Here is a 22,382-nt window from a genome sequence, read left to right on the forward strand (position 1 = left end):
ATTTAGGCTAAAACTTGCAACAGTTTCAAAAAAAGTAAAATATATCAGTTCTGGATTAATTAAATTTTCCATGTGTAGAATCTAATTATTGGGGGTTGTCTTGTATTCAGGAACATCTTATATTTGAGTAAATATGGTACTATTCTCTGGATCAACTTGTAGGTCAGATGCAGAATTTGAACAACTCTGGGTATGTCTACACATGCATTAATGTGCTTTTCCAAATGTGCATTACATTTAGTACCTCCAATGTGAGGTACTAAAATAATGTGCATTAGGTTGCCCTAATGCACAGTAGTGCAAGCACTTGCTTTTTAGGTGACACTCAATGTGTAGTAGCCTATTTAGCTGTGCATTAGCATAATAGCACGTTTTTTTATGTGCTGCCTTAATGCGCAGTAAAATAGGCTACTGCGCATAAAGTGCATGTGTAGACACACCTCTGTTCTGCAATCTTTTTGGTTTTTTATACGAGTCCTTGGAGTCTCCTTGTTCAGGAACGGAGATATTTGTTCATCACTTTGCACAAGGATTCAGAAGCAATGCTTGAAATCAAGAAAAAGAGTTATTTCCAAAGAACCCACAGTTAGTATAGATTGGCTATACAATATGATAGCCTCCTTCTTCAATATATCAAAATCTTGCAATGCAATCTTATGTACTGGAAAGGAATGAGTGCCAGTGGTAACTGGACACAGATGGGCACACAGAGAGAGAGAGAGAGCATGTCCAACAGATGCTCCCCAGAAGAAAGTTCTGTGTTTCAGCCCTAAATGCAGTCTTTATGGGGACTGTTTCATAGTTGTTTGCCTTTTTTTTTTTTTTTTTTTACTGGTTTAACTCCTTTCTCTTCAAGAGCTTTCATCCAAATGCACTGTTATGAGGTCAGAATAAGGCAATAAATTTACACTCGGGCTCTTCTGTACATGATCCAAAAGATTTTCCTTTTTCTTCATTTAAACTCAGGGGAGGTGAACATTATGTACTTGCAAGAGAACAGCTAAGAGATCTAATATATTTCTTGTGATATAGATTATGATAATTATAGCTTACCATAGCAAAAGGTACTTTACTACAGTTCTAGAAATGCAAACTCAAGCTTTGCGCTGGACTAATGTCAAAGGCCACCTCAGTGAATCCAGCTGTAAATGCATACTTCATCATCTGGGCTCAGGAGTCAAAGGTGGCCAGATGAGTTGCTAGCTACACCAATAACCTGTGTGCCATTGGCTGGAAAAAACTGATGTGCATTAACCAATGGGCTGCTAGGATCAGGTGAACTTTTGATCTTGACCTTGAGATAAGCCTATTCAGCTAGAGGTAGCTTTTAGGAGCAACAACTCTTCAGCTGTCCTATACGTGCACGACATCCACAGAAGACAGACATTTGGGGAACTAGTTTGGAACAATACAAAATTGACAGCTTGATTTGACTAGTTACAAACCATTCAAAACATCATGAACTTAACATGATCTTGCCACTAGTCCTAGATGTTTCTCTACTGAAAGAGGTATTTGGATGGTGGTACAATGAAATACTAATTGATGGACGTAATCTCATCAGTCCTAGAAGCATCACATTCTGGAAGGTGACATAACCCAGTGGGATGTCTGTGGCGTGATTCCTTAAGCCAAATTACTTGTATTTATTTTGAGAACCATGAATCTCAGAAAGCATCTGGCATTTTGATTCAAGCTGCACACTCGTTTCTACAAATATGACAGCAAGTAGCTTCACTTCACTTTGCCCTTTTGCCAGCATAACGTAATCAAAAGCCTTTTAGATGAGGAAAGATTTAGAACAAAAGCATCCAAATCCTCACAGCAAAATAATTTATTGTATCAAGATTTTTTTTCTGTGGCACACTTGACCACCTACAAAGGAATGCATAGTATTTTATTAGCTCAAGAAGAGTTGAGCAGATAAGCTGTTGAACCTGTGTTACTAACATAAGCTTGGGTAATAAGCTGCCAAAAGACTCATGTGGAATAAAGTAAAAAACATGGAGATATTGGGGAAAGACCATTTGAAACACAGAAGGTACTTAGGGGCCTCTAAAAGGATTAAGAAAAATATTATATTCTGAAGACAGCAGGCAGACAACAGCTGCCTGAAGTTTCAGACAGAAGTGGATTGAAAAAGCAGATCCACTATAATTTTCAGAGACAAATCTCTGCAGTTTATCTGATCCACTATTTAAATTTCAGTACACAGCCCTCTATCTGCAGTAATAATAACCTAAATTCCATTTAGTGTTCATTTGAGCAGTCAGGATAAAGTCATTTCTTATTATCTCCCCACTGTGTAAAAAACAGCTTGAAGGTAGGAAGTCAGCAAGCATTTTCACCAAAAAGTAATTATTGTAAGTGACATTTTTACTGCTGGCATGCCATAAGGCGAACTGTGCATTTGGAAGGACAAGTTGCTAAAACAAAATGACAGGGTACTCTGTGACATTCCAACAAGAACCCAAACATTATTTAACTGGCTTGGTTTGATGCACTGCTTTTCATAACGTCCATGGCTTGGGCTTCACGTCCATGCAAAATTGAAAGTTACTTTACATACAGAGCAGAACAGCAGCATAATGCAGGCAGTATTGGGAAGATAGTGTAGTGTGTTTTGTATTCAGATGATTCCTTTATGGAAAATTATTAAAGAAACATGAAGGAAGATAAATACAAATGCAGGATTTTGCCACAACCTCCCAGAACAGAACCTGATATTTGAGAGGCCAGATTTACTTACTTTTACAAATGAATTAATGAGCAACAAACAGGGCTGGGTAGATTACATAAAATCAGACTGCTGGGGAGACATGCCCAGTGATATGCATTTTATTAATTAACTGCTGGAGACTAGGCTTGGATTAGCATCTAGGTTCTCTCAACAACTAGGATATATAATACCTTCATTTTAAAGATTTTAAACCAAAATATATTGGCCTATTTTCAATGATACACCTTTAAAACTGAATCCAATCCCAAAACATGTCCAAACCCATACTCCAATTAGGTTAGGCATTAGGTTTCCTAGCATTTGAATATTTTATGCAGAATTTAGGTTTCTTTTTTCTACACAGTGATTTTAACTCCTGAATGGGAATTTATGTCTTTTCAGGTTCTTCTAAAATACAGTAATGAGCTTTCTGTGCATCACTGGTGAAATGCAAGTCTGACCTACGTAAGTAATAAATCAGCAAAACATGTGTGGCACAATACTACAATAAAACCTTCTTATAACTAATTAATAGAACAGATCTACGAACGGTGAACATTTTCTCAGAGGTAGTGTTTTTAATGGATTTGCTTTAAATGAGCAAACCTTGCCTACTCACAATTTGCAAATTAATATGGCTTATGAAAATATGGACCTCTCCAGAGCCATAAATTTTTGGTGACATACACAACACTATAAAGCATGTACGTGTATAGATTCATGGTAGCAAATGCCACCTAAAGATTATAGATTTTCATTATAACCTTAGGCATAGTATAGGTTTTTTTGGCAGAGGTTCCCCATTTTTTGCAAAAAAACCTATAACTTTGGAAAAAAAAATCCCTTTGGGTTTTAGCTCAAAGGGAAAAAATTAAATGAACCTCTTCAGCAGTATGTGCATACATATCTATCTATACATGCATACATATACTGAGCAGTGCTGAGCTATGGGGTCATCATGGCTTGAAATACTGTTATTTGCATACTGAATACTGTACATGAATACATATCTATCTATAAAGAAAAAAAACATGACTCAAAAATTACTGGGAGAAAAAAATTAAACCTCAATCCCCTACCTGACACATTTTTACACGCATGCAAATGCAGTAGATGCATAACTGTTTCCAGAATCAGGGGCAAAAGTTGTGGGCACTTAAAAAAAACCCATTGCTTTTTCACAAGGATCAAGACATTTTAAGATAAAGCCATAATTTTATGTTGTATTTTTTACAGCGATTTTAAGATCAAGCCATAATTTTATGTTGTATTTTTTACAGCTTTCTTTTAGTTTGAAGTTTTTATTTAAAAATATGTTTTCATATAAGGGCACCTGAGAAGCAGGAACATGGATGGAGTTCTGAAAAGCAAGCCTAAAATGAGGTTATTGAGCCTGTCTTGGAAGCAAACACATAAGCTGGGATATTTAAAAGCAATCAGGGAACTGGGCCCAGATTCTCATTTGAATAGGATTTGGGCCTCTACGTCCCTTAGGCATTTCTGAAAATCCCATCCAACATGTTCAATAATACTCCAAAGGAAATCAATGCAATATACCTTTTGACTTCTGTGAGAGTAGGACCCGGTTGCAAGGCCTTGTTTATCTCACGCTTGTCAAGCACTAGTTCAGTTTCCTGTGCACTAACCAAAGGTGGAAGCAGCAGGGTAGGTCAAGTGCAGACAATTTTAGCTACAACATTTTAAGCACATTCCTAAGCATGAACTAATATGGAGAAGGTGGAGTCACTTACTTGCCTTGTACCACAATACCATAATTTTTCATATGTATCCTCAAAGTGCCTTAAATTATAATGTGATAAGGTAGCAACAAGTGAAGTAGTAGTGAAGTAGGCCAGTGCTCACTGTAAATTAACACTTTCCTCATTGCCAGCATCTGTCCTTGAAAACCAGTGAGAAAAGTCCTTTCCCAGTCCCAAGAGAGGCTGTTTAAATTGATAGCTTGTTTAAAGGACAGTGAAACAAATCCCCAACCACACCATGACTTACAGTTTGTAACCAGCCACGGTTCTAACCATGATTCATGTCCACACACAGCATCAATAACGTTCAGGTTGGAGCTATGGCAGCTAACAGCATTTTACCCTTGCCAGAGGCACATGCTAACTTACTGTTGTTTTTCTATGACTGTTTTTTCAAAGTGTTTGCTGTGTGGACTATCCTTGTGTAAACTATTTGGCTGGCCATCTATTTTTCAATCCTTCAGTGCCATGGGGTATCACTGATCCATGAACTGCTAGTACTCTTATAGGTCTGTCTTCCTGACAATCTATGCATTATGGCATAGCTGCCCAACTTTTCCCTGATGTGCTGATGCACTTACAGTTATGCCAAATGGTAGGGATGGATAGCCCAACACAGCTGCGATGGCAGAAAAAAACCCTGTTACAGTATATGGAACCAAACCAAACCATATGACTCGGCTGAGAGGACTGTGCCTCTAACTGGTCACAGAATCACAGTTTTATTTGCAGTGTGGATGTGCCCAAGGGAACAAACATAATCACCAATCATGAACCATCAAGCATATAGAGAAACACTACATTTAACCTTGTACAAAGGGACATAACTAAAGGTAATGGGATAAAATAAAGGAGAAAGAAATTTAAGCTATCAGGAAAAGTTACTGGGCAATGACTGCAATGGGAACACCATTAAATTGGAGACTTTAAACAACGTTGGCAAAAACTCTGAAAGACTTTGGAATTGCCCAGTGATGGACTAGATGATAACAGAATTGTCGACTGCAAGCTTGTAATTAGCCATTGTATAACTGCACAAAAAAAGCAGCAAATTAGGAACTTGTGTTAGCATATAGATGACCACAGTTTCAAGAATCACCACTTTGAGCTAATGTAAAAATAGTTTTCTAAAATTAAATTAAATTTTAATTTCTATAATTAACTAACACAGACATCCTGGCTGCCAAGGCATTGTTGTATATTACCAATCCTCCACTAATAACCTGATTTCTCCATGTTAACATAGCTCATTCCTGAAGAAGCTGGTATTGTTTTAAGAAAAACTTTTACAAAATGATCCTCAGTAACCTTATTATTAAGGCAGCTTGTGTGTAGGAACAGTTCTACTGAGAGGTCACAGACAAAGCTAGTATTTAAGTCGCCTTACTGTAATCAAAGATTAATCACTGTATGACAACAGCTTTTTTGCTCATTGATTCAATGCTTCTCGGAGATCCAAATTCAGTTTTTACTGTAACATCTTCACTGATACTACAGTTGATTACCATGAGGTTAAAGACTAGAGGCTTAACATGTTATCACTATCAGGGCTGTCCCTCTTTCCAGAGCAAGCCTGTAACCGCATTAGCATACCCAGGTACTGCTATAACCGTCTTCAAGATCTTAACCTCTTGTTTGCCCCTGGACATACCGGGTGCAACAGCATACATATGTACAGTGTACACCCTGTTCTGTAGAGAAAAACATTTTCCTCCAGTAAACAATGTGGACATTCATTTGCCAGAGGCAAGCTACTCAAGGGGCTAACGACTGGATTCTTTTTCTCATTGTAAAGGCCGACCTATCACCAGTCATATATGTTGGTATAGCGGATTGCTCATCATCTTAGCAGAAAGCAACTGAATAGACTGACCCTGCATGCTACCGTGCTAAATGCAATACTATTCTGAGGAGTACTGGTTAAAGTACTGAAACAAAATGACATTTACATTGTATGCAACAATATTATAAAAGCTATTAAGGTACATTATTTTACACATCCTCATAATCTCTCCATACTGCTTTACTTAATTTGTGATAAAATTGTTGAGAAAGGGTACTTAATGTAGGACAGTCAGTAAAAGTAATTTATCATCTTCCCGCTTCGGTGCTCACGTTATCAGCGAACTCATTTTCTGCATTCATCATGCAATCAGCCTATTATTTGCATATTAATCAGGCAGTGGACCATGAAAGAGCCGCATCCCAGCCAAATGCTTCACTATCTCAGGAGGAACACTCAGTAATTATCATACATCAGTGTTATGATGTGGTAATTGATTATAACATCTTTCTGTTGCCCCTGGGGAGTCCCACTGCTAACCCAGCTTCAGGCATTCTGTGCAGATTTTTCTCTGAAAATTACAGAAACCATTGCTATTCTTTTAATAAAAGATCCTCTCTACCTTTGCAATAGGATACTGTCCGTGAATTTCCAAGTTACCCTCTCCCCTTTTTAAAAAAAAAAGAACCAAAAACAACCACCCAAACCTCACAAGAAAAAAAAAAGATCACCTCAAAACATGAAATAAAATCGGTTAGGTTTGCTCTTGTTCGTCCTTTGCTTTCAAGGTCTGGTGGCTTTTTAGGTACCGTTATTGCTTACATAATACCCTTCTCCATCAAACAAAATAAAATGTTGCAACTTCAATACATAGTAATTGCAAAGTTCGCACAGAGGCAGTTTAACTGCTTTATTTAGGTGCCAAATGACAGGCTAATTTTGGTCCTCTTGTAAAGGACAAATGAAACATCTGCCAGTTCAAACTTGAACTATTTTTAGGATCCAAGTTCCAAAGGGGTAAAAAAGAAAAACAAATAAAAGACAAAACTGAACTTACACTGAAGCTAATCTAATGACTTGTTTGTTCATTTGTGTGAAGATACAGACAGACGGCAGAGTGGGAGGGGGGCAGCCTCTACCACCTGTACACATCCCAACCTCTTTAGAAAGCAAAGATGAAAGGGGGTGTACAACGTTGGAAAAGGCATCTGAGAGGTGGATGTGATGAAGTGTTATAGGGGAAATCAGCTTTGCCTATGTTCTAATACTAGGCTAGGCTAAGTGTAGGAGGAATGGAAGGAAAAATCTGCAAAAATAAAATGGGGGGGAGGGCAGGGGGAGAGTTTTAAGTATTATCCAGGAGACTGATTTGAGATGTTCTGAGCACCGATGTCAAAAGACGTTGCTGGTATCTCTTCACACCATGTTTAAAAACGTGATCCTGTTCTCGAGTTAAAAGTACATTTTCTAACAAGGGCACTGTATAGTTTAAAATACTATTTTTAAGAAACAAATTTTCTGAAACATATAATTATTACGCTATGTGATCATTCAAATTCTAAGAAAATTTGTTAAGTACATTTAGTTTTTCACTTTTGCATTTCACTTGGCTTGGGACAATAAAAATGGACTAATTTGTTTCATTTTTCATTATATTGATTTCTGTTCTAACCTGCGTTTCGTATATGAGCAATATTATATTTCAATATTGGGGTAACTTGGAAAATAGTTCCTATTAGAATTAAAAGAACCACAGAAATATGTATTTTCACTTCACTGTTCTTATAAACTTTAACAATCTCAAATAACTTGCAAAATTAGGTCTGACTTTTTCTTTTTTTGTCTGCTTCCACACAAACACAAAAGGACAAGCCAAAATAATTTGAAGGATACTTAATTGTCCAGTAATGTTCTGTTTTCTCTTCTTGAGAATGATTTTCTGTATTTTTCAACTAATACACAGCATTTTATAATCTAAACATGATTTAATTACCTGTCCCAGGCATAATCTGTTACTTTTCAGCACAGAACATTTACTTCACTGTTTCAAGAGTAGATCTTGGGAAACAGATCTGCCTTATAGCTTTTTCCATTATGGGATGGAAGTAATAACATGTGGATTTGGAACATACACTTTCTTTTTAGTGTTTCAGGAGAGAAATAGTCCACTATCTGTTCCACAAATCCAAAGCAAAGTAATATTCATCCACTTCAAGAACATTTCACTAAATTGCTGGAAAATCTAAAGCTGCCCCAGTACCAGAGGACCAGAGAGTTGCCAGTATGACTCACATATTTAAAAAGGGGGCTCTAGGGGGACACAGGGAACTATATGTCAGAGAGCCTAACTTCTGTTCCTGGAAAACTGGAAGAACCAATAATAAAAACGAATTGTTCAGCACATGGATGAACATGACTTGCTGGGGAAGAATCAACATGGCTTTGTCTCAATCTATTAGAATTCCTCGAGGTTGTCAATAAGCAGGTGGCTTGGGGCAATCCAATTTGACATGGTATATTTGGACTTCCAAATATCCTTTGACAAAGTCCCCCATCAGAGGCTTTTAACTAAGGTAGTCATGGGATTATAGGAAAAGTTTGCTCCTGGATCAGAAATTGACTTAAAATAGAAGGCAAAAACTAAATATAAAAACCAATCAGTCTTCAGGATGGAAAGTAGTAAACAGCAGGGTCCCCTGGGGATCCATGTTGGGACCAGTGCTGTTTAACATATTCATAAATGATCTGGAAAAGGGGCTGAGTAGCGAGGTGGCAAAATTTGCAGATGACAAAATTATTCAAAGAGGTAAAGACCAAGCTATGAGGATCTACAGAAGGATCTGACACTACTGAGTGAAGAGGCAACTAAATAGGAGATGGAATTCAATGTCCAAAGTGTAAAGTGATGCACACGGGCAAAAATAACCCAAACTATACCTACACTATGATGGGCTCTACATTAGCTGTTACTACACAGGGAAGAGACCTGGGAATCATTGTGGACAGTTCACTAAAAACCATCAGCTCAGTGCTCAGCAGCCATCAAAAGGCAAACAAAATGTTAGGGATTATTAAGAAGGGAACTGTAAACAACACTGAAAGTATCATCATACCTCTTTACAAATCCATGGTGCATCCACACTTTGAATACTGTACCAGTTGTGGTCCCAACACCTCAGAAAGGATAGAAAAGAAGTAGAAAAGGCACAGAGAAGGGCACCAAGGATGATCAGTGGTACGGAGGGAATTCCATATGAGGAGAGACTAAGACTAAGCCTATTCAGTTTAGAAAAGGGATGCTTGAAGGGTGACGTAAGGGTTTACAAATTACTAAACAGTAAAGACAAAGTAAATAGAGATTTCACAATACAAGAACTAGGGGTCACAAAATGAAACTGGTAGGTAGTAAGTTTAAAAGTAATACGATACATTTCTTTTTCACACAGAGTGTAATTAAAGTCTGGAACTCATTGCCACCAGATGTGGAAGCTGACAATTTAGTCAGATTCAAAAAAGGGATTGGTCACATTCTTGGAAGAAAGGAGTATCATTGATACTCATGCTATTGAGCATGGGAATTAGGGGTACAGGCTTTGAATCGGAACTTCCTAGACCTTAAATGCTGGAGGCTGCAAGCAAGAGGAACAAGGGAAAAAACCCTGGTCAGACCCAGTTTACCCTCCCTGCCAGCATCTACTCTCTGCCGCTGTGTGACACAGGCCTATTTACTACTTTCAAGGGATCATGGGCCTAGGCCCACCAAGAAAAACTATAAGCCTCCCTTAAAAAAGAAGGCCTCTCTGAAAGTAACAAATCATTTCTTGGGACAAATGAAAAAGAAAACAGGGAAGGGAGCAAGGTCACAGGTTCAAAATAAGCGGTCCGGAAGGGGACACTGAGCAGAGCACACGGGTCGGTGTCCACTGCCCCTTGGATGAGTTGAGGGAGCCTGTGGACACCAACCAGTGAAACTGCTTAGAGATGTGAACAGAAGAGTGACTGGATGACAGCCCCACATTTGCCCACGTTCCTCCCGGTCAGAGCCTCCTTCCTGGTCTTATGGATAGCCAGCCTGGCCAGAGCCAGGAAAAGATTAACCAGGAGGTCCCAGGGCTTGATGGGGCCACAGATGAGGAGTGCATAACAAAAAGGTGTGAGGAGATATGCAGCCATAATCTCAGAAGAAGGTGCTGAAGGAGCTGTAGGAGTGGGCCAGGGTCTCCCCATTGGCAAAAGGAGCAGTGGTTGGCGGTGTCTGTAAAGTGCACCACATACACTACCGCGGCAATAGCTGCATGCAAGAGCCACCAGCTGAGGTCCCTGGTGGCTCGTGGAATCAGGGTGAAATACAGACTTGTCCACCAGGGACGCTTGCCCCTGGTCCTCGCCTAGAGAGTCCCACCATTTGTTATCCAGGCAGGACACAAAGACTGGATGATGGACTGTGTGGAGCACAAGTATGTAGAGCCACCTATAGGGGCATCAGCCCCACAACTACCTCTGGAGGGCTGGGGATATTGTGGAACGGGGACTGTCTTTGCGCACAACCTGGTTGATATAGGTGAAAGCAGTGGGTGGCAGGGCAGCCTTTACCTCCTGGAGTAAGTGGCAGAGAGCACACAATGTGGGCAGCTCCATGTGCCAGGCCACCAGGGACCTGCTTGACATAGTCCAGGAGGTCTCTGATATAAGTGATGTTGGCCAGGACCATCCTCCAGGTCATCGAAGGCACCATCGGCACCAGCCCCACCAGCTGGGGATTTGTCAGCAGAGGCTCAGCGAGGAAGTTAGTGCCCTGGCAACTAGAGATGGAGACCAGCCTCCAGCCCCTGAGGAGGTCCTGGTAGAAAACTGGCAGCTCCTCCAGGTCTTGCTTGGGAAGACCTCCAAGGTAGAAGAGCTGCTGATCATATCACAAGTCCCAGAGGCAGCTGAGAAAGACCAGGCACCACACTGCCTGGCTAACTGGCACTGTGCCCAAGCCTCTGCAGCGCCTGAAGGCAGAAAGTGTAGCCCTAGCTGCTGGGCTGAGCAACTGGGCTTGCAGAGCTGGGAGAAGGCTAAGAGGCACCGATAGTTTCTGTAGGTGGTACTAATTTGGCTGTTTGCAGACACTTTACCATTCCCACCCCACCGTGGAGGAGGAGGAGCAGCCCAGGTTGGGTTTGGGGGGCCCTGTGGTCCTCTCCTGGGGAAACTGCCCAGGGGGAGTCCCCTGGCCCTGTGAGGTTTCCCCCGTCTCCTTGGCTGTCCCCTGGTTGGGGGCCTCCAGCTTGGCAGCCCCCTCAGGGAGCTCTTGCCCTGCCATGGGAGGCTAGGTGGGAAGGAGTCAAGTGGGGTGCAGGAGGGGGAGCTGTGCGCTTCCCCCATCCCCACCTGTAGGGAGTCCAGGGTGCCTCCTCTGGCTCCACTGGGTGGGGGGGCTGCATGTGTGCGAGAGAGATGGGCTGGGGGACACGCACAAGAAACCAAACAAGGACACACATGGGGGGTGGGGGAAGCATGTTGCTGGTTTACTCAGCCATACACAAAACACTCGGCGAACAGGAATGCAGCACAGGACTCGCCATAGGAGGGTAAACACAGGGGTGCTGCTGGAGCAGCTAGCAGGAGCGCAGGTGATGTTGCTGGTGGAGGGGCCCCACTGGTGTTGTGGGGTTCCCTCCAAATTATGTCAACAAATCAACAAATCGAATCACTGTCCACACTTCGGGCCGAATCCAAATCCGAATTGAATACGGCTCGTTTTGCACACCCCTACTGGGCAGGATGGACCTGTAGTCTGACCCGTAAATGGCAATTCTTATGTTCTTGTATCAGTTGGATGCATCTATGAGCGTAACCTGAGGCAGCAACCTGATTCTCAGCCAGGGTCCCCGGGCACACAGGGGTGCTGTGAGGTTCTTTGAAGGGTGCCTCAAGGTATGAGAAGAAAAGCAGATATGGCACACCAAAGGCTCAGTCCCTATCTAGCCATTGCTCCATCTCCACTGCCTGGCTCCTCTACAAAGAGGTAAGAACAATAATAAAGAACTGAGCTTCTCAAATGGGGTGCCGCTCAATTCACAAGAGTTAAGGAGAGGTGCCTGGAATCCAAAAAGGTTGAGAACCACTGGCTTAAGGGAATGAAATGGAACATCCCATCACCATAACCACCAGACAAGCACCCTGACAGGACTTCCCCCAGAGGCTAAACCCTTGTAGCTTCCTATGAAGAGACATGCTAGATTCCTCTCCAAGTAACCAGAAGACCAGCATGACCTCTTTCCAGCGACAAATGTGTGTCCCCTAGTGATAAGTGCCTTTCCTGACTTTTCACAGCTGCACACCCTCCAGACCCCCTCTCAATTCACTGAAAAGTGCCTGACCTTCGTCCCAGCTGTCTAACCCTCCTGACTTTTCTCTTTCCTTCAAGCTACCAGACCTTCCAGCACCACAATATGAATACTGATGCCTTCTTTAATATTACTGCTGCTTGCTGACTTGGAGTCAGCTGCTTTAAGACTGATATTAAAACATGAGACCATTCTTTCCCACCAAGCTCACTCCTGGAGTTCACAGCTGGCAGAAAGGTCCACTGGTGACATAAAAAACGGGAAGGTAAGAGGGTGGGGGGGGTCCTCTTGGATAAGGTAAAATGCCAAAACAAAGGAGGAATACAGAAAAATGAATATTAATGAATAAAAAACAATAAAACATAGAAACACAAGTTGAGGGCTATCAACTTAATAGACCAGGTCCGAGTTAAGATTGGAAAGAATAAGTTATCAAAGAGATTACATATTTAGAACGATCCTGAAATATATTACAGCCAGAAATTCCAATGGAAGCTTTCTAGAAGTAAAGAGTTCATGAACAGTGTTTCAACACTGTAATTCTTTACACTTTAAATACTGTGCTGAGCTAGAAGAACCTAAGAGCATGAACGTATCTAAGCTATTCTTCTATACCTACCGGAAAAATGGCAGCAGTAAGAATAACTGGCATCTTATTTCAAGTTTAACGTGTACACTCAGGAATTATCAATGGGGTAGGAATTATTTTGTCTTTACAAATGGAGAAATAGAGTCACAATGATGAAGTGACTTGCTCTAAGCTACTGGCAGAACTGGTGACAAGAAACAGTACTGTTATGCCAGAGTTGGGGCCTCCTGACGTAAAACTCAGAACACAGGACAGTGGATCTACAGCATCTGTATTCACAGCCCGACCAAAAGGGAAACAACTAAACAAACAAACCAGAGGCTGCAAAGGACTGTGTGCTGCTCCAAATCAGAGGAGAGAGATCCACATTCATTCTTCCTAGTAAGTTAAACTTGATTTCAGGATATTGTGTAAGTTCCCTTCCCTCCACTTTAATAGGAAAACATTGTTGCTTGGTACCCATGTTGCATCTACAAGAAATCTTTCCTGACAGCTCTAGCATTCGTGAGTGGGGATTTTATAATGCCAAAAGCACTTTGGTACTGGTAAAGAGATGATCGACATGAGGGAATTGGACTGCAGAAATTTTGATCGCTATTTAGCTAGTATACCTAGATTGCCAGTAAAAGTGAGTAGGGAAAAAGGTATTAGTAAATGAAGTTGTAAGATGTACAAAAGATAAATAGATACCTGTGTGATAAAGGTATCACCTGTACTTAAGGGACTATGCAAAATAATAGTGGGCAGGGCAGGATTTTCACTTAAATCATCAACTATTTACCAAGCATGAATTAAATACACAGAACAATGGCTATGCAAAACAGACTGAAGAACAGGTCTGGAAAAGAAACAGAAATGACAACATTATTTCTAGCGAGGATGTCAATGTTGCATTAAGAACTAAGTTTAATACTGATTTTGTACTTCATTTCTAGGTCCCAATAAGGTGCTACGGACAGTGATTTTCCTGGCTGTATTCATCTTAGAAAGGTTGCCAGGGAGGTTTTCATGGTCCAAATGTCAGAGAAATGGCACAGAATTAGATCATACGCATAACAGACAGACTATAACAGCTGGCCTTGTAAGAAGCCAACTGATATCCTAGTGCTTGAAATCAACACAGCTAAGGCCAGCTACTTCAGAGCTGCAACCTCACTACACAGCAATGATATGGAAACAACCACTTCTGTTAAAATAATATTTTAACATTAAAACAAGAGGTTGATTCTGTTGTGCTACCAATCCAGTTTAAAGAAACTACTCTGAAACATATTCCTACCTGACATACCAATAAAACATAACCCCCTCAACCAAATTTTAAGTGACAAAAAAGAAGTATTCTGATTTAAACTAAATAAGGAACTTCTGTCTTATGACTCAGCTGCAGAAAAGGTCAAGCGATGCCATTTCTCCATATTACTTGCTATAAAGTCACATTCATTAACGGCATTTCAAACCATAAATAACTTCGTTAACCAGAATGCTTGCACTCAATTACAGAAGTAAGTGCAAGGAGTTATTACCCTTGTAGATAAAAGAATCCAAATCTTGGATGGTCTCTCAAGGTCACAGTCTCAGATGACCATGCACATGAGCATATGGTGCTAATCATTAAAGTTGTCAATAGATTAATCTCTACTACCTGGTAGAGAACTCCTATGACAGTTGTGCTCCTTCAAACTACAGATCTATAAACATTAAAGGAAAGAATAATGAGAAGTGGGATTAGAGCTTTTCCATGCCCTGTGTCTTTTCGATATATTTCCTCAAGAGATCAGACTGACTGTGGATCTCAATGGATCCAGGTGCAAAGTACCACACCTGTCTTCACTGCATATAGGTCAAAACAGTAATTAAAACAGGATTGAAAACCACCTAACAACTTTGTTATTGGATGAATGGGGACGTTTACTCAATCCAGTATCAACTACAGTTTACCTGTTAGCCTCTGGTACCAAGATATCACCAAAATGAGCACAGTGCAGAGGTTTCACTTGTCGTTCCTAATGTACCAACAAAAATCACTACAACAGTAAACTATATAGTTGTATTCAGAATGTTTTACACATCTTCCCAAAAAGATGATAAAGATCAATCATCCCCATTACAAATACTTTATTTTTAAGAAGGAAGCTTTCATGTAATGTTTTAGTTGATCTCAATACAGTAGATCTTTGGTTTTAAATCACTGGATAATATGCAATTATCTCAAGCTGGATTCTGATTTAAAAAAAAAGAAGCTTTAATTAGCTCCTCATATTATGCTGCTATAATCCTTTCTTCAATTCCCATGAGCATTACTATTGCTAAGCAGCATGAGGTTAGGAATGATGGATGATACCCAGAAAGGAAGACAAACAAAAGGGAAATTCAAAATCCCCCGAGATCACCCACAGCTGTATTGGCAAATGAAGATTTCCACATTAGGTCACAAGGAGACCCTTATAGAAACATGTACTCAAAAAGACATTCAAGTCTTTAATATACTATATAGACGATGTCCTTCACAAAGGATAAAAAACAAAAAAAGTAAAATAAAAATCCATCTTTCCTGGGAACATGAAGGAAAACAGCAACACTGGTTTCCAATTTACCAAAAATTAAACAAAAAGACAGACAGACATCACAGTCTGATGTAATACTGATTCTCATTAAGGAAAGCTCCCGAAGAGTCCAAGTAAAGTTACTACAGAAGTCATGTATGATACAAGTGTTCAAAATACTCATTTGTATACCTTTGCCTAATGCATGTGGCAACCATCCAGTTCCAACCCAGCTCTGACCATCAATAATGCAACTAAATAAGGGCAAGATTCACCAAGAGAAAATGCTGATGCAGTTGGGTGACATTAATTTGGTTTTTTTTCCATGTGAATTAGTCCATGCTTTTGACACATAAATCATTAAAAAGGCAGATTTACCCAAGGGCATTAGAGCAGTTAGGTGGAAAGACGCATGCAGAAAATATAGAGGGCATGCTGATATTATTTTTGACCATCTACAGATACCATCTGTGTGCAAAACTTATTCAATGGAAGTTTCACAATGCTTTCTGGATTAACTGAGCAATGCTAGAAGCTCACAGACACTTTGTACAGAAGAACACAAGGTTATATTTTGATATCAACATCATTTCTTGCAAATACTTAAATGAAACCTGAGAAAGGAGACAGTGTGCTTGGCCCTTTTTTGGTTTATTTTTTAAGAGATGAGAGAGAGAGTGTGTGTGTGGATTATCTATATCTATCTATAGATACAGATATCTCTATATAGATCTCTCTCTATACAGAGAGATCTACACACACACACGTGCGCACACACACACACTAATAATGTACCACAAAGAGTAGTCTTGAAAGCTTTTTATTTCAAGTTTTGTTTTACTTAACTTTTACAATTAGAAATCAAGCATATAAAACCTTGCCTTCCATGGCGTTGCTGGAAAAAGCCTTGGAGCACAGGGAAATTGGAGTTGGTGCTTTTTCAGACCTCAGGCAAAGGGGCAAAGTTGGACATTTTACAAATGCATCAGTTTTTACCGACTGTTTGGCAGGGTTTTGAGTTGAAAAAAGTGCTAACAAACGAAGCCAGTCAAAACAAATGTAAGGAATGGTACTTTGTGCCTGCAAGCTTGTCAAAAAATCTCTCTCAACTATGCAGTTGTTTCAGTGAAAGATATAAAAGGTATCACCTGCAAAAATCTTTGCCTCACATCCTTTTTGGCACACCAAAGGACAATGTAGTCCCTTGTTCTAGGCTTTCATATCCTTAGTAGTTTCACCAAGAATTAACCAATAGACAAGATATTAGCACTGAATTCTAATAGAAACAATTACATTATTTTTTCCCCCAATCATTACAAAGAAGCAACAAAAGGGGATGAATCCATGTTTCCCTGTTTCCCCTCATTTGCCTTAAGGAACGAATAAAGGATGACCATCAATAATATGCTCCATTCAGCTAATAACAATTTAACATGTTACAAAACATTAGCTCAAGGGCAGTAACCGACAGACTGGAAGGGAGGCGCGGGGGTGCAAGGGAGCAGAACACAATATCACACTAGCACAACTGAACTTCCTGAAGGAAATAACTGTTAGCTAGTAGCCATTCACCTGGGAACCTATAAGGTGGTCAGACTGCAACACTGTCGATCTGTCTTTCAACCGTTGTCTAATTACTGTTAGAGAACAGCACATGGATTAATAATGAAAATAGAGCCGTTCACCCTCCCCTCCCATTTGAAACTCCTCCAAGTTATAAGTGACTTTATAAAATGTATTTATATTTTCTGTTTTCTTTAATATTTTTTAAAATACTTAAAAATATTAACCCCCCCCCCCCCCCCCCACGACACCTGTCAGAGGGGGACCTCACTCCCATAGCATAGCTCCCTGGCGCTGACAATGTCCCTCTCTGCCAAGCAGCAGCCCCCCATTCCTGCCTCACTTCTGACCCACAGTCCCCCTCACTTCCCCAGGCCATGCTGTTGCCCCTCACTCCTGACCCGCAGCCCCCTGTCTCTGCTGTTGCCCCTCACTCCTGACCTGCAGCCCCTTGGCATTGCCAGTGCCCCACACTTCCAGCCTGCTCCCCACACACTTACCTGCAACTAGCTGCTGAGCCTGGTCCCACCCGCCTGCCTGGCTGCACGCCGGCCAAGTGTGCACATGCACAAAGACACACGTGATGCCCCTGCCTCCAATCGCCCTCCTCCTGCTCCCACCAGCGAAGCAGAGCAAAATCCCAGACATTTGTTCAAATTTAAAAAAAACACCAGCTGGATGGAGATTGGAGGGCCCAAAAAGAGGACATGTCTGGGAAAACTTAGACGTGTGGTAACCCTAATATTATAGAAAAACCAACCATTGCACATTTTAATGTAAAACAGCATAAAAAAACCCCTCAGGAAGTTTACGTGTTCCCTAAATGCTTGCACATAAGAAACAATAGTCCTGAGATTGCACAGAATGTCTCCCATTTTACTTAAGAAGGAGGTTTTACCTTCATATTTGGTTTCAATGGAAGCATTTTATCTTTATACATTCAACACTTAGTGTTTTCTTCACAGGAAAATATAGGCTGAAAATGAGGAATAAACCCCCTTACAGCGAGATATACTAGGTCGTGAAATCATTTCCCAGACAAAATGGTGGAAACCTCATTATTTGGGACATTTAGCCTAAACTGAGCAACTTATAAGACAAAAAGTCCTGTCCTGGAACAGCAAAGGGTAAGCAGGATGACCGTAGGTCCTTCCTTTCCATTTCAGACTGCTAAACTCTCAAACATATAGCACCTGAGTGATCATCGTAGAAAACTCCACATCACAAATGTTATTAATCCATCAGTTAACTGTATCACTGTATCACTGGTTAAACCACATGTGTGGGCAGAGTTTGGTAGCTAACAGCAGGAACCCAGCTGTTTTATATCTGGGCTCCCTGCTGCACTGTACTCATCTTCATAAAACCTTTAAACAATTCATTTACATGAGCACTTTTCACTCATATTTGCCTAGTTTGCTATTAGGAAAAGGAAGGGTTGAGAATCTATATATTTAGCAAACTTTGAAAAATAAATGCATAATATGGTCTCTTCTCAAACTACAAATAAGAAAAGCAGATATAGAACAAATGAGCATAGAAAAAATATGCCAAAAAATAAAGCAGCTGGGGTATGTAGATCACATTACAAATGAAAGGCTTCTGTTTGACAGCCATTGTCACATGTCAAACTGATAATCTGAACTATGGCAAAAAATACAGAGCCAATGATCTCTTAGATCAGATATAGTTTCCTAGCCTAATATATTTTGCTAAATGCTTGCACTTTTAAAACCTACCATAGCAAAAAGGAAGGAAGAAATTGATTCTTAAAAAAAATACTGCTCCTGGATGACACAACATAGTCCTCTAGGCAGTAGAAATGTAACAAGATTGGTTGCAAACTCATTCATTATACCTTTTGAAATTAGCTGCTTACCTGAGCTCGCACATCCCTGCTGTAGGGAATCCTGCAACGATGTCACAGAGTGAAGGACTAGACAAGAGAGAAAAGTAAAATCAAGGAACAATAAAGGAGACCACCAATGACTAAAACAACTACTATAAAACATTAAATAGGCTAAACAATTAGCCAAATGCCAACCTCAGTTTACAGCCAGGCTATCCCATGTAAGTTGGCAGTGTTATATAGGTGTAACCGAGGGCAAAATGTGGTCTGGCATTACTCTAAACCCATCACTAGATACTACGCACCTTAAAGCAACACTGGAAAAGCAATGGTAAAAACCAGAATCACAACCCACCATTTCCCTTTTTAAGCTTACTTCTTTTTTATTGGTTAACAAAATTAATTGCTCAGAGAACTTCAGAAATAGTCTCTTCAGTAATAAGCCCTCTTAAAAGGTAACTCAATCCAACTTTTCCATGGCTTTTCAGTGTTTTATCCAAAGTCACTTGAATTGTACCCTGTATTTTTGTAAAAACACTATCATCTTAATTGTAAAACTCACTGAGTTCCACTTACAGACTGAGAAGAATCTAATCCCTCTGACGTAAAATCCCAGATAGTCCCTTAACAAAAGGTTTTGAAGTCAAGGAGAAGTGGACAGCTCTACTTATACAAATGGCAGAGTGAACACAGGAAAAAACAATCTTGCTTTGTACAACTTTACAAAGAATTCCTCCTCCTCAACTCAAATAACAGGGTGGAATTTTAATTACCTTGTCCTTGCTGTTGCCCTTGTGCAGGGAGGACGCACTGTCCCAGCTCACCATTCAGCCAGAGCTGCATGCGAATAAATGGTTCTCGGCCTTTTTGCGTCAATTTACTCCATGGCTTTGGCCTAGATAGCATGTCGCTGACACTCCCTTGAGATAAGCCTAATACCTGGAGCGATACAACCAAGAACAGTATATTAACATATTTGGTTTAGGTGTGCGTAGCTTTTGCAATACATTTATTTCATGTATGTTGCCCATGTCAAGTTATATATTAATCATAGAAGAATGTACACAAATAGAATCAAAATACACAACATATTTACTCAAACCTAAGATTACTCTGAATGCAAGATGACCACTCAATAATTAGATTCTATAAATGGAAAAATGTATTAAATTTGTTATATTTTTCTGTGCACAGAATCCAACTATTGGAAGGTCGCTGCAGGGGGGGCAGACAGTGTGTGTGTGTCGTGGGGGGAGGGGGACAGGTGGTGTGGGGAGATCAAGCAGCTTGCCCCTTGCTTGTGCCTGCCCCCCCTTCCCCCTTCACCTGTGCTCCCCTTCTACCTCTCCTCCCCAGCCTCTTCCTTCCCCTCCGTCCCACAGCTCCTCCTCTCCCATTTCACCATACAACCTCTCCCCACTGTCCCCCAGCCTCTGCTTCCCCACTTTTCCCAACCCCTTTCTGTTCTGTTTTGCAAGGGTCCATTCTCACTCTAGCTTGAGGCACTGAGCCTGGGCTCAGCTGGGGCCATGCTCAGTGCCCCGAGCTGCAACATGGGCAAAGCCTGCTGGTGTAGAGCCTGGGTAAGGGGGCAGAAAGAGGGAGAAGTGAGAAAGCAGAGACTGTGTGTGGGAGGGGTGAGTTGGGAGAAAGAGAGGCTGCAGGGGAGAGGTGGCAGGGTGCAGGCAACAGCTGTGGCTATGGCCCTGACTCCGGGTAGGGTCTGGACCCTGAGACACAGCAGCTCCCCCAAGCGATTCCAAGATGAAGGGCTCACCTCCTCTGTTAAAATGGACAAAATACCTCATCTCAGAATCAAGTAAATATGGTATTATATAATACAAAATATGCGTTTTATAATGCAAGTGAAATGCTTTTCTTCATCAAACATGAGTTTAGGAGCATGTGTTCTTCCTGCAAGAGGTCATGTCATTGGGAACACCAAAAGGATGCTACAGAGCTGCATACTTCATTATTTTGTGCAACTTAAAGTCATCAATTCTAGCAAGAGAAATCCAGAGACCCAGTCTTAAGCTGGTAAGTTTTTAGGAAATGGTTTTCATGGTTTAAAAAAAAAATTACAAGGATATTTGGAACCTTTTTAAGTTTACCATCACAGTCTGTTAACCAAACTTTACATTTCAACTAATGTAACATTTCAGAATATGGAATTAGCATCCATTCTTTAATGAAAGGTGCCAAGGAATCTTTATCAACTCCCTTCCCCCCTCCACCGAAAGTAAATTTTAGATAGTACCTAGAGTAGCAGAGTCACATTTTCATGTTGGGATGTTAGCTCAATACTGAACCAGACAGATTGATGCCACTGGCTAAATCACCAACACATCATCCGCAGCCTGCTAAGTGCTTCTTGGTAATTTCCATGCAAATAATGGCCCGTTCTAATCCTGCTCATCTGTTTACATGTACAGGGATCAGAATCCAAAGCACTGTGGCTTCAGAATGCCAAATAATACAATGTATATCTGCCTCTTCAGAAAAGTACTAACGTACACAGGGGGGCTGGACACTGACTGGATGAGTAGTGACTGTACTCAAAATTCTTATCTAAATTTACGATCGTAGGGCAGAAGGATTTTTTTAAATCTCCCTATATGGGGACAAGGATAGCTACCAAATAGTCCATGAGTTCATTGCACTAAATATTGTACCTTAATATGTCATCCAACTTAAAATGACTATGGCTCAGGAGAAATTAGCTTTGTGTTGTTACCATTGAAGACAACTTTTTGTACAAAAGTAACAAGCTAGAAAATCTGTGCAGTTTCAGAGTTTTAGGGCTCATACTTTTCATTTATAAATACCTATTTTTGAATGCTGAATATGCAAAATGTTGCTGTCTAATATACTATTCCTATACATATTCCTAATTCTGTCCATTCAAAAACAACTTAAAAACAGAGCATTGCATGTTTAATATGTCAACATAATGAAGAAAAATCACTTCTTTACCTTTTCCCCAAAGATCCTTTGGCAGATGCCATTCTTTGCTAGCTTTTCTTTGACCTGACGAGTTAGCTCTATTGTATCCACTTCCTGGTACATGTAAATCTCATACTGCTCAGGCGTCAGTGGAGGAACTGAGGGTTTGGATGGCTTTGACAAAGGTACAATAGGTGAAGAAGGGAGGGGACTATTTTGTGGTGTCTCGCTGCGACTTGCTCCAGTCATGCTCAATTCAGAGCTCTGAGAGTATGGAGATTCAGCATTTGGCCACTCT

At 40.6% G+C, this 22,382-nt stretch overlaps 1 protein-coding gene across 1 annotated transcript in view; it reads right to left on the reverse strand.

Moving 5' to 3' along the window:
* Nucleotides 1-22,382, reverse strand: part of CUX1 (cut like homeobox 1) — a 359,047-nt gene that overhangs the window by 24,206 nt on the left and 312,459 nt on the right. Inside the window, 3 exon segments of the mRNA XM_006036637.2 lie at nt 19,172-19,228; nt 19,915-20,080; nt 22,115-22,382. The exon segment at nt 22,115-22,382 is cut by the window's right edge and continues 23 nt beyond it. Of these exon segments, the coding sequence (XP_006036699.1) occupies nt 19,172-19,228; nt 19,915-20,080; nt 22,115-22,382 (491 nt within the window).

This window comes from Alligator sinensis, unplaced genomic scaffold (genome assembly GCF_000455745.1).
Source record: "Alligator sinensis unplaced genomic scaffold, ASM45574v1 scaffold1472_1, whole genome shotgun sequence".
Classification (NCBI taxonomy): Eukaryota; Metazoa; Chordata; order Crocodylia; family Alligatoridae; genus Alligator; species Alligator sinensis.